Source organism: Corythoichthys intestinalis, chromosome 10 (genome assembly GCF_030265065.1).
Source record: "Corythoichthys intestinalis isolate RoL2023-P3 chromosome 10, ASM3026506v1, whole genome shotgun sequence".
NCBI classification, from domain to species: domain Eukaryota; kingdom Metazoa; phylum Chordata; class Actinopteri; order Syngnathiformes; family Syngnathidae; genus Corythoichthys; species Corythoichthys intestinalis.
In genome coordinates, this window is record NC_080404.1 from 13621229 (window position 1) to 13634167 (window position 12939).

The window sequence follows — 12939 nt, forward strand, 5'->3', positions numbered from 1 at the left end:
ATTTGAAAACTAAAAGGGCAGGTAAGCCTGGGTTTAACACCCTCTTGTCACAACACTAAAATAAATTGCACACAAATATCCAACAGTGTTCTGCAAGGGGGAAGCTCAACAGCCACAAGAAACACAATTATGGCTACAATAATGCAAGCATGAAGCATTGAAGACACAAAGGGGAAATCATCTTCATTTTCAACCTCGAATTGAATTTGTCGCAAATGTCGCTATTTTTTGTCAAGAAAAAGTCGCTGATTCGTTAACGCGTCCTCTATCAACATTTTACTTTTCCATTCCAGGAGCGCCTTATCCAAAATTACTCAGTAGCAAGCATTGTGTCAGGTGGTGTTATTAACAAAAAACAAACAAAAAAATCTACATACTGTATATATTTAATCACCAAAGTTAAATACGCTGTTCTTTGTTATTTTAATTTTTTTTTTATATTTAACAAAAAAAAATACATCTACCAAAACACTTTTTTTCTCCCCAACACCAGTGGGTGCTTCAGCACCCTCGGCACTCCACTTCTCGCGCCACTGTAAACACGGTTTTGGGTTTGCATGGTTAATTCAGTGATATGCCATCCTATGTCTTTAAAGTGCGTATGACACCAAAGGCATGTTTATTTCCATATTTCACGCGGGGCTTTATGCTCCTGAATGAAATGGATCACTTGGATGTGTGTGGAAGAGATTGTTTTACATATTCAATTTTTGAATCCCGCGCTACGAAAATGAGTGCCTTCCGGCTTCAGTCTCGGGTTTAGGATGAATGCGAATGTGACGTCACCCGGGTCAGCATCTCACAAGACAGCATTGCTTTATAGCATGCATATGGACTGTGGATTCCACTGATTTTGCGGATTAATTCGTTTATTCCCCGCATCACGCCAGCCAAACAGCTGCAGAACATTGTTGCTGCACCAGGGAGAGGCATGTGAGCCTTTTTGGGTTTCAAAAGGTTCCCGTTCACTGCGGATATTGGCCGAAAAAAGCCCTACTACTGTGGGACCATTCGAATTATGAGGAAGTGAGTAAACATCGTATTTTGTATGATGTCAAATACTGGGATCATGGCACACGTTTTAATACGAACGTGGCTTGCATTTTGTGGCTGATTGTACACCATGAATGCCACTCGGCCGACTACCAGCGACTTGTTTGCACCCCCACCTCTATACTGGGCTTATTGCCCTCTTCGTGTGCCCGGTGTTCTGTCAAATTTTCAACCCCATAAGAAATTGCAACTTTGTGTTAAAAATGGCCGCAAATACAGCAATTACAAAGTAAACACTACAAACTTTCTTTAAATAAAGGACTATTTACTTACGTTTGATCATGGACAGACATGTAGAAAAGTTGTCCTCAGACACATCCTGCCATGTTAGCTGCACAACAACTGCTCGCCGCTCTCTGTTTACGTCGTCGCCGTGTAGTAAAGCATTATTTTAAGCCATATTCGTGTTGACCATGTGGCAGCTACGCGCTCCTCCGACGTCAACCGGTTTATCCGGTGGTACTCTCCAGCTGCTTCCCCAGCGAGCTCTCCTGTCTGTATTAGGGGAACGAGCTGTAACCTGCTCGCTGCCCGGGGGGTTGCCGATCGGCGAAGACAATTGACAACCTCGCCGCCGTGTGATATGATCCGGGCTAGTTTTGTGTGATTTTTCAGTTCGAAAACCAAAAATAAAACTTTAGGACGTCACTCGGTTCGGGTTAGCATTTCGGCGAGCTGTCACGCCTCTTGGTTTGTTTACATTCTCCGAAGCCGGGGCAGGGAAATGACAAAACCCTGACTAAGTACGCTGGTATAAAATATCGTTCAGGAGGTGCGACAGTAAAGGTGAAGTCGACAGTTTTGACCATTATGGAATAATTTTGCCATGTCGTACTGAATAAATGCATTTTTATTATTTCATATTCCATTCAGCACAAGACTGTTATTTGTCATGACAATAACATTTATTCAGCAATTGGGGAAAAAAAATACTCGAATAAAAGAATATCCTGTAAAAATATTGGAGTAGAGAGGCTGAAACAATGACATTTTGCCACTCTCTTCGCCGCATTTTCCTTGTTCTGAATAATTCCTCCTCAGTGTGCTGAATTCTAAATCAGATGAAACCATGACCCTGCCGACGTCATCCTCCTGTTGGGGACGCTAGAGCCCTATAATGGTAGGCGTGGCTAAACGGCAGATTAAAAGACTAATTTCTCGTCATCTGCGCTTTGCCAAATTGTTGTATATAGTCGAATCGTCTCAAAATGTGATACTAGTTCACATAGTAATGCTATTTAAGACATTTTTTTTATCCTGTCGTACGCACTTTAATATAGGCATTACAATAATTGTATGTGAATGTGTATGTGTTGTTAAAAATTATTTCTATACACCATATGAACATGTAACACTACTGGGACTCATAAAGTACTGCAGTCTGATTCACCTTGCCCGGGTTGTTTCAATTCCCTAATGATGCCAATTAGAACAACCTAAGTTATCTTTGACTGAAAAGCCCTTCTCTAAAACGAGTTAGTAAATATTCCATTATAAAATGTACCAAGCCAGCCTGTCATTACTGCTGCTCTTTTTCTAAATACATACGCTGTCATTATGCAGATTGGATAATGATGTGGTTATTGGTGTCTCTAATTTGTTTAAACCCCATTACAGCATCACTCTTCTTTCTGCAAAGTGGTTCTTGCAGTGTTTCCCCTTTGACACAGTGTAGCTACTATTTGCCGGGCTGAGATGTTGTCATCAATAAGTTGTTGATTTTCATTATGGGCATGTGTTAGCAGCACTTATCTGTTTACGTGTCATGAATTGAACAAAAATACCGTGGAGGTTGAGTACAGCAGAAGTTAACATTTACTCAAGTCCAAGACAATTGACACAACTTGTAGACAATAATATCATGCACACTTAAATACAGCTAAGGGGAATTAGTAACCGATAAAACACAGCAGGGTGCTACTGATATATTTCACCAAGACACTGCGTAGGCAACATTAGATTTCCAATTGTTTACAGCAGAGCACAAAGAAGCTGAATACACAAGACATAATAGTGCCACATGGCGTTCAAGTCCGCAGTACTAATGAACTGAATTGGTCATAGTCACATTTATTTTCAAATGAAGCCTACTGAATAAATGTGACAGACACCTGTGTATTTACAAAATTGATTTTGTACTGTATATTAAAACAAAATGTATGCATGTATGCGTCACTACATTACGGTATCTTCTTTCCTCACTTTCTAATCAGGTCGTGTATAAAAACAATGATGTGAGACTTGAGCTGTCAAGGTTGGCCAAGCAGGGAGATCCCAAAATGAAAATCCATGGTACTGTGGCCTTCAAGTGCGAGAATGTTGCTACGTTGGACCCGATCACCTTTGAGACACCTGATTCTTTCATCGTCCTCAACAAGTGGAATGCCAAGAAGACAGGCTCCATCTCATTTGACTTTCGTACCACAGAGCCCAATGGACTTCTCCTCTTCAGCCATGGCAAGCCCAAACAGCAGCAGAAGGATTCCAAAAGCCCCCAGATCCTTAAAGTGGACTTCTTTGCCATTGAGATGTTGGATGGACACCTGTATCTGCTGCTGGACATGGGCTCAGGGACTACAAAGACCAAGGCAGTCAACAAGAAGGTCAATGATGGCGAATGGTACCACGTGGACTTCCAACGTGACGGCAGATCTGGTAAGTTTGCTCTGTCAATAGAGCAGTGTTTCTTAACCTTGCTAAAGGTAATAAACCCTACAAGTTTCACATGTGAATTCACCGAACCCTTCCGAATTAGGTAATGTAGCAATGTTTTTTTAAAATTCAAAACCAATATGTCTAGGTTTGCAAGCTAATAATTTAGCAAATCCCGGTTTAAAATTCTTACTCATTATTATTATTATTATTATTGTTGTTGTCATATTTTGGCAGTATGTTTTATATAAAGGTCAAAAAATTGAGACCACCCTGCCCATTGGTTTGTTCTACTCGCCCACACTAAGTGTGAGTCAGCCTTCCACTGAGCAAACCAGTTCCTCCTCCCATCTGTTTGAGGACTAACAGTTAAAAGAAATGGAATAAGCCTCTAAATTGGGAGCAAACCAGTCAAAGATCTGGTCTAAATAGCCACTTTGCCTGGATTATGTGTACGAAAATAGATCTCTGCATTTCTTTACCTTTGCCAAACCCCTTAGACATACTCACCGAACCCTCGGGGTTCAATCGAACCCAGGTTAAGAACCACAGCAATAGAGATATCAATGAGAGTTCATTAGTATTTGCATGGAAAATAGAAAAAAAATCAAATACCAAAAGCAGGGAAACAGTAAAAAATGCTATGAAACCCCATTTGAATATAATTAATATAATGTATTAAGTGGCATTAAACAGAATTCTCCATGAAAATCAAAGGTGGAAAGAGTAGCCAAAATTTACTCAAGAGTAGCATTCCTTCAAAATAATATTACTCAAGTAAAGGTAAAAGTAGTCATCCCAAAAAAAAATTCAAGTACTGTACATGTAAAAAAGTTTGGTGAAAAGAATACTCTCTAATAGGTAACGTCATGCGTAACTGCTTACAATGTCTGTTTTTTAAAACAATGGTATTTACTTAATGGCCTATGCGTATATGGCGGAAAACACTCAGGCGACTTGAAGCTCTACTCTGAGACTCCCAATTTGGCCAAATTTCAAAATTGTTCCATATGCATGTGTGATACATCATTGGAAAGCTAAAAATCTCTATTTTCTGCGGGGATGGACATTTTTTAACAGAAGGGCATTTTTTGACACCTTAAAGATTGGTCAAATCAGATCAGATGAGTGAAAAATAGACTTGTTTGAAACCTTGGAAATTTTTAAGTTTTTCATTCAAAAAAAAGGTTTTGGACACCCATCCTGGTACATAATAAATATCGAACACTTTAAGATGATCCCCCTTTGTCTACTCAAGTCTTTGATAATCTATTTGCATGCACTAAGACATGTGGGTGGATGAACAATAATAAAGGAAATTGGCGTGTGAGTAATTGTAGATTTAATTTACATCCTGTGTTTTATTTTGTAAATAAACATGGCTAAACGGGGAGTTACTGTAGCCGTATACAGCAGTTAATAATAACTTTACTGCATATATTTTTTTGATTTGGCTTGATTTTAATTCGTGCAAAGAAAAAACATTTTCAGGGGAATTTTAAGGGTTAAATTCCAATACCATAATATTTAAAATTTTTGCAGTGGGCTTTTAAAATAGTTTTTCCATAATGATGAAAGAATGTGAGTACATAACTGCTTTGACTGAGAAAAAAATGCTCCATATGCAAAAAGGGAACATATAAATGTGAGTACATAACACTGTCTATTTATTGGACCTTGGCTTTATGATTTAAGCATCTAATGTATCTAAAACATCAATATCATCCCATAAGAAGCAATCCAATTAACAAGATAATATCGCATACTTAGCTTGTTTCGATCCAAAAACTCAGTGTAGCATTTATCACCGAGTGTCAAGACACAGCTGTGAATGGCCACAGCCGGACTTTGTCGGGATTTTATGGGTAAAACATGGTAGTATAAGAAGGGTCGCGATGTCGAAGTCACGTACAAAAAGGAGTGGTCGAGATTTTCTTTTTCAAAAATGTACCCTTTTAAACTTTTTTTTTTTTTTTTTCAATTTTCTTTGGTTGGACCGATTATTTATCATCTAAAATATCAGTGAAAATGTGACAGTAACAAAAAATAAATTTAAGCGATTGTTATGAGTTAAATATCCATGACCTATTTACAGGCACTGTTTTTTCATTGTGACATCATTTGTTTAAAAGTTTAAAATATGAGAGTGAATAATTTTATAAAGTCTTTTTTTTTCTATTTTTTGGATTTTTTTCTAAATATTTGATATTAATGAATCATTTTAAGCTAAAAATGATAGACATTTTGAATAATGAATATAATTACTTACTTTCATTTTATGGCTGGGTTGAAACAAAAGTGTTCGCGCTGTCTGTAAACGGGCGTCTCCAGGGGTAAAATGGACAAATTAAAAGAAAAAAAAAAGTCCACGAGCATAATGCGCCATGAAACTGCTATGGCAGTTTATAGACATATTGGTCTATCAAAAATAACAGTTGTTTTGGCTTAAAATACAGCAGTTTATTTTAAAGGAGTGAAAGAGCAAAAACTTCTTTTTCAGCCTTGTGTGTGTTTTCTGCCATGTACATCTATAATGTCTTAGTGAACTGGAATTATTATACTGTATGATAACATATTGCATGACCATATTGGCCAAATAATGAACATAAATCATTGAATTCCACCTAGAGAAATCTACAAAAATGAAACATCATCCATCCAAAGACCATGAGTGCCCTCTAGTGGAGAAAACATATTTCCTTTAATTAAATCAAAACAATCATATCTCCGGTTTTACGTGGTCTATCAGTGCCCAAAAAAACTGTGAGAGAGGTTGAAATACACACTTTCGAGTAATGTTGACGGTGATTTAAAGATGCCACATGAATGAACGTGATCACTGGACATGCGACTGCAAGCTTGTGTTGGTCATGTGACTATTGTAATGTCTGATTGGTAGAATGGAGTCATTTGATTGTTGCAACATCTCATTGGTGAAATTGATACAGCCACTGTTGGCATTTTTGGGAAAAATAAAGTCAAATATGTAGAATAAAGATAAAATGAAACGACTGTAGTGTGGCCCAAAGAAGTGGCGTAAGAGTAGTTTTTCCTCTTCACAAATCTGCTCCAATAAAAGGAAAAGTGTGGCGTGATAAACAATTCTTACAAGTCCATGTTTCTCAAAAAGTTGCTCAAATAAATGTAACGGAGTAAATGTAACGCGTTGCTACCAACTTCTGGGGAAAATAGAATCCACTACATTCACTGCTCACATTTATTATTTTTGATATGATGCTAACAGTCGTAGCCGTAGCCGATAAAAAAAAACAAAAAAAAAACAAAGCCAACAGCCATGAAATTATGAGCCTGAACAATTAAAAAAATATATTGTTCCACCTACCATTGTAAGGAATGTTCACAATCTATATGCGGCGCCTTTAATTCACTTCATAAGGGAAATGCAGAACTGGAAATAAAGGCATGAGCAGTTTCCAAAATTGATTCTCCTTTTGGGGTTGCGTGCATACAGTACCTACGGTCTGCAGGGAGCGTCATTGCAACGCTAGGGGTGCCAATTATAAAAGTAGACAATCATTTGCGTGCATGCGCTCTTAGCAATCTGCCGCCCCGGACGACCGCCTAACCCAACCCGACCCTGCCAGGAACCGCCATTGCACATTTCTAATGTACATTTAGCAAGAGCTGCCTCACTTAAAATAGGGCTTGGAATATACCTCATACGTCAGACTTCCAGTCATGTTTGCTGTAATACATTTTTGACCTCTCTCCTGGCGTGTCTCCTAAACTCAGATTTGCTGTTACACTCCCTTTTGATTTGGCTTTCTAGGCAGCAATTTATTAATATGTGCTTCGGGCCAGGCTCTTGCAATGTCAGGGTGTAAATTAGATGTACTCCATGACCGTTTCTACTCTCAAGCTCAAAAACTGGAATTTAAATTTCATTATACCCTAAAGCAACACTGGATTTGGTCCTAAGTAGAGCTACAATGTGTATAGTTATGCGTAGATTTGGATGGAAATGCTGCTGTCATTTTTAGCACTGAGTAATATGTCATGAAATCAAAGCCAAGTCTTTTAAAATAGCATACTGTTGCTGTTAATGTTGGGTCAAACAAAAGATAGTTCCTATCTTTGATGGTGCTCATTATCCTTTTTGTCCACGCATGCATGCTATGGAAAATCTTGTTGAGCTTTTTCTACTCACTGTTCTGTCTACCCTGTCGAAGTTTCCATGGAAACAGGAGGTGGGCTCTCCCAGGACCAAGACAGTTGCTGCACAGTGCAGTGCTGAGATGTGCACTAATGACATTTAAGAATAATTTATCTTGTTTTCATTTGATTCATGGCATAAATTTGTTCATGCTTGAATACAAAAGGGATGCAAAGAGTTCTACTTGTCTATTGAGAACACTCACAAAATTGTTACAGTTGAGCCTCAAGCATCTTTTTAAATCACAATTGCCAATTTACCAGTGCTGGTTCATTTTTGCGTAATCCTACACATTTAAACCCTCCTTCATCTCTCATGTTCCATCTTGAAATTCATATAAACTGCAAAACATTATAGTTTGATGTACTGTCGTCTGTGCTGCATCTGAAATGAAAGCATTACAGTTCGGGGACTTTTTCTTTCAGTCAGAAAGGCGTGCTGTGGGTTACACTCTGACAGTATACATGTACCTTTCACGATTCATTCAGTTGCAGTTGCTGTAAACCTAATATTTTCAACAATTCTAACATCACTTTTACTTTTTTTTTCCTTAAATGAAAAGCATGACAATGCTGTTCTCATGTCAGCATATATCAGAACCTCCAAAGTCAAAATGCCCCAATGGCAGCACACATAGAATGTACTGCAGCTGGCAGCATAATAGCTAATGGCTTGAATGAAAAAAAAACGACCACAGAATGCAGAAGCTTGCCAACAAATTGAATTTTATGACTTTTCTATAAATGTTTCAGGTTGACATGTCTACTACCATGCAGGCAGCTTAAAAGCTGAATAGTTAAATTAAACACAAAGGGTTTTATTTATTTATTCATTTTTTTTAATACTCGTTTGACAGAAATGGAGAAGTGGTACTTAAATCTGGATTATGCCTGAATTATCTGAGAGCAAAACAAACAAATGTACTAACTGTACATACCAATGATGAAACAAACAAACAATTTTACAAAAAAAAAAAGATTGTTCATTTAAGTCACCTGTACTGAAGAGTAGGGGTGGGAACCTCTGGGTCGCTCTTTTTACGATATGATTTGCGATACAAGGATCACAATAACGATGATCTCACAATATGGCGGTACAACAATTATCAATGCATGGGTCTGGAAATCATGCTACGATATTCTACGATTCGACAGAAAAAGTCTCTTTTAACCCGTCTACTGTCAATTGAATTGATTTTATTGCTAGAATGAACATTCATTCATTCATTCATTGCCATCCCTCCCACTTCAAACCTATTGGACGTCTATGGCGGTGAATAGCAACCAATAAGTTTAATTTTGGAGCATTAAGGCTCATTTGCTTTTGATTTTCAGTCACTTCCTGTTGATTTTGAGGCGTTTTTGGGTCAGTTCCTTTTTATTTTGGGGCACTTATGGGTCACTTCTTGTTGATTTTCGGTTACAGAAAAGAAAGTGACCAAGGAATCTCCCCAAATGGATTGGCAGGGGCTCAAACTCAACAGGAAGTGACCTCTAAATGCCCTAAAATGAACAGAAAGTGACCTGTAAGTGCGAAGAAAATCAAAAAGACTGGCTGTGAATGCTCTGGTTTCGAATGAACACTCCTCCAGTATAAATCGATTCGCCGTCTAGTGCCATCATTGGCGGCCGTAGAGTTAACAGTGACACTATTCCAGTGGATGATTTTGGTAGCAACTTATTCATTCCTTTTTTTTAATTTTATCATTATTATATTATTATTATTATTATTATTATTTATTATATTATTATTATATTATTATTATTATTATTTTTTTTTTTTTTAAACATTGACACCTTTTTAAAATTATATATCGATTCCTGGCAGGAGAATATCGATAACCTTTTGGGATTCAAAGTATCACGATATACAGCGGTATGAAAAAGTATCTGAACCTTTTGGAATTTCTCACATGTCTGCATAAAATCAGCATCAAATGTCATCTGATCTTTGTCAAACTCACACAGATGTAAAAACTGTGTCTGCTTTAACTAAAACCACCCATTTATAGGTTTTGATATTTTAACAAGGATAGTATGCAAAAAGTGACAGAAGGGGGAAAAATATGTCAGTGAACCCTCTGCCTATGGAGACTTAAAAAGCAATTGAAACCAATTTTTACCAAACAATTTAGGTCAGGTGTGTGCCTAATCACTGATGAGTGGTTTAAAGTTGCCCTGCCCACTATAAAACACACTCCTGGTAAGAATTGTCTTGATGAGAAGCATTGTCTGATGTGCATCAAGGCTTGGTCAAAAGAGCTGTCTGAAGACCTGCTTTCAAGGATTGTTGATTTGTATACAGCTGGGAAAGGATACAAAATCATCTGTAAAAGTCTGGATGTTCATCAATTGACAGTCAGAGAAGTTGTCTACAAATGGAGAGAGTTTGGCACTGTTGCTTCTCTCCCAAGGAGTAGGCGTCCACCAAAGTTGATGCCAAGAGTTCTGCGCAGAATACTCAGTGAGGTAAAAAAGAACCCTAGAGTGTCTGCTAAAGACTTACAAAAATCACTGGCACAGTCCAATATCTCTGTGCACACATCGCCTGTATGTAAAACTATGGCCAAGAATGGTGTTCATGTGAGGACTAGACAGAGAAAGCCACTTCTGTTTAAAAAAACATTGTTGCTCGTTCAATGTTCGCAAAAATGCACTGGGACACTCCACAGACGGTTTTGTGTACTGATGAAACCAAAGTCTAATCTTTTGGGAGTAACACACAATGTTATGTGTGGAGGAAAAATAGAACAGCTCACCAACATCAACACCTCATCCGCACCATGAAGCATGGTGGAGGGAACATCATGATTTGGGGCTGTTTTGCTACCTCAGGGCCTGGACAACTTGTAATCATTAATGGAAGAATGAATTCAAAAGTTTATGAGGATGTTTTGCAGGAAAACCTAAGGCCGTCAGTCACACAGTTGAAGCTAAAAAGAGGATGAATGCTGGAACAAGACGATGATCCAAAACAAAGAAGTAAATCAACATCAGAATGGTTTCAAAAGAACAAAATACACGTTCTGGAGTAGCCAAGCCAAAGTCCAGACTTGAACTCAGTTGAGATGCTGTGGCATGACCTAAAGACAGCGATTCAATGCTTTTGTAGAGAAGAATGGGCCAAGATTAGTCCTGATCGATGTGCCAGACTGATTTGCAGCTACAGGAAGCGTCTGGTTGAAGTTATTGTTGGCAAAGGGGGGGGGGGGGCACAAAATATTAAATGTGATGGTTCACTTATTTCTTTTTCACCCTTCTGTCATTGTTTGCATGCTATCCTCATTAAAATATGACAACCTAGAAATGTTTGGGTGGTTTTAGTTAAATCAGACAGTTTTTTCATCTGTATGATTTTGACAAAGATCAGCTCACATTTCATGATGATTTTATGCAGAAATGTGAAAAATTCCAAAAGGTTCAGATACTTTTTCATACCACTGTAACACCATTTCAATATTTTCTCACACCCCTACTGAAAGGATTGTTAGACTTCGGAGGTTACAGTTTAAATAGCGCACATCATACGTAGATGTGTGTATATAAACAGGAAATAATTCACAGATCCGGTACAAGTTGTAGTAGTAAACCTAAATCATATGCTGCAATTTGCAACATGCCAGATGTTCTATCAATTCTCAATTACATGACTAAAAATTAAAGTGGACCACATGAGCCAAACGTAATTATCGGCAGCCGGATCTTCTATGAGCAACACTTGAGCTGCCACACTTGGGAAAAAGAATCCTGCTGCATTCATCTAAACAAGCTCTTTCTGTCAGAAGCAAATCTGAAAATCCACTCTAGCTCTCAGACATCACCTTCTACCCAAAAGAGTTCTAAGTGATACTCTGCTTTTAAGTGAGAGCTTCTGGGCTCAGAGTGGTGTCAATCTTCAATATAATACATGGGTATTGCTCTGTTGTGGACCCGCATCCTGCCATAGTGTGCACACCATTGACACACAAGCACATATAAAAAATATTACCACATGAATCCACGTACACACACACACAGAGGCCGCACATATCCGTAGCTCCCTCCCTACAGAGAATTCAATCACAGAGAGATTTGGCCATATCGTCCTAACTGGATTGTAGTAATCCCCGGTTTAACACATTTTGGGGATGTGTGAGTGGGGTTAGGAGGTATCATGCCAAGTTGTGCCTGGCTACTGATGCAGAAAGTATGAGAGCCCTACTTTCTAGTTTAATAAGCGTTGGGTCAAACATCTGGAAGCCTTTGAAAGTTAGTCGTAGTGGTGAGCTTTCTCATCCTTATTCTGCAATTTGTACTGTTCATATTGTTTGATTAAATGTCTCATTTTTCCTGTGCTTAACGCAGATACTGGTGGGTATTGTGCACCATCATCTGCTTTCTTATCTGTCATTGTGCTCTCCTCCCCCATGCCCTTTGCAGACATCTTTATCTCCATGTTCCCATCTTGTACTAGATTCATCTCCTCCTCTTTTATGCTCTGCAGCATTCATACTCGCTCAACCCTTTTGGCAATGAATGATGTTCCAAACATAGTCCTAAAATGAGTGTCTGCGTTATGATCCCCGTGCTGCTTGCCTGGTGGTGGCACAAGTCCCCACGGGATTCTTTAGTGCCTTTCCACAATGTAGCTTGACTGTGTTTACACACTTGCTTTACAGGATTGTGACAAGAAAGCAGAGCACTCTGAACCCATCTTTTAAATATGCTCACATTCTTTCGTCTTCCACTCGCATAAATTTTGAAAGACTTCCATTGTAGAAGTTAAAATAACTATAAATAAATAAAATAAAATATCATTGAATGGTTTGAAACATTACAATATTTTAATCATCTGTCTTTGCATTACAGTTATTAGCGGACTCCATTTTGTGACGATTATTTAGTGAAATGATGAGTTAAAATCAATTTTACACAATTGAAAGGGGGAAAAAAGTTCCTTAAATGGATACATTGATGACAAAACCCATCCTTTTCATGCCTGCTTGGATTTGTCATGCTGTTAAATGGGGCTTGATACAAAGTAAATGGTGGATACTCCCATCACTAACCACACCAACCACA

General features: G+C 38.2%; 1 protein-coding gene across 29 annotated transcripts in view; it reads left to right on the forward strand.

Annotated features, from left to right (window-relative positions):
• LOC130922805 (neurexin-1a-like) overlaps positions 1 to 12939 on the forward strand; it is a 492025-nt gene that overhangs the window by 175881 nt on the left and 303205 nt on the right. For all 29 annotated transcript variants that reach the window (XM_057847885.1, XM_057847886.1, XM_057847902.1 and 26 more), the window contains one exon: positions 3267 to 3708. In XM_057847885.1, coding sequence (XP_057703868.1) covers positions 3267 to 3708 — 442 coding nt within the window. The remainder of the gene's footprint in view (positions 1 to 3266; positions 3709 to 12939) is intronic.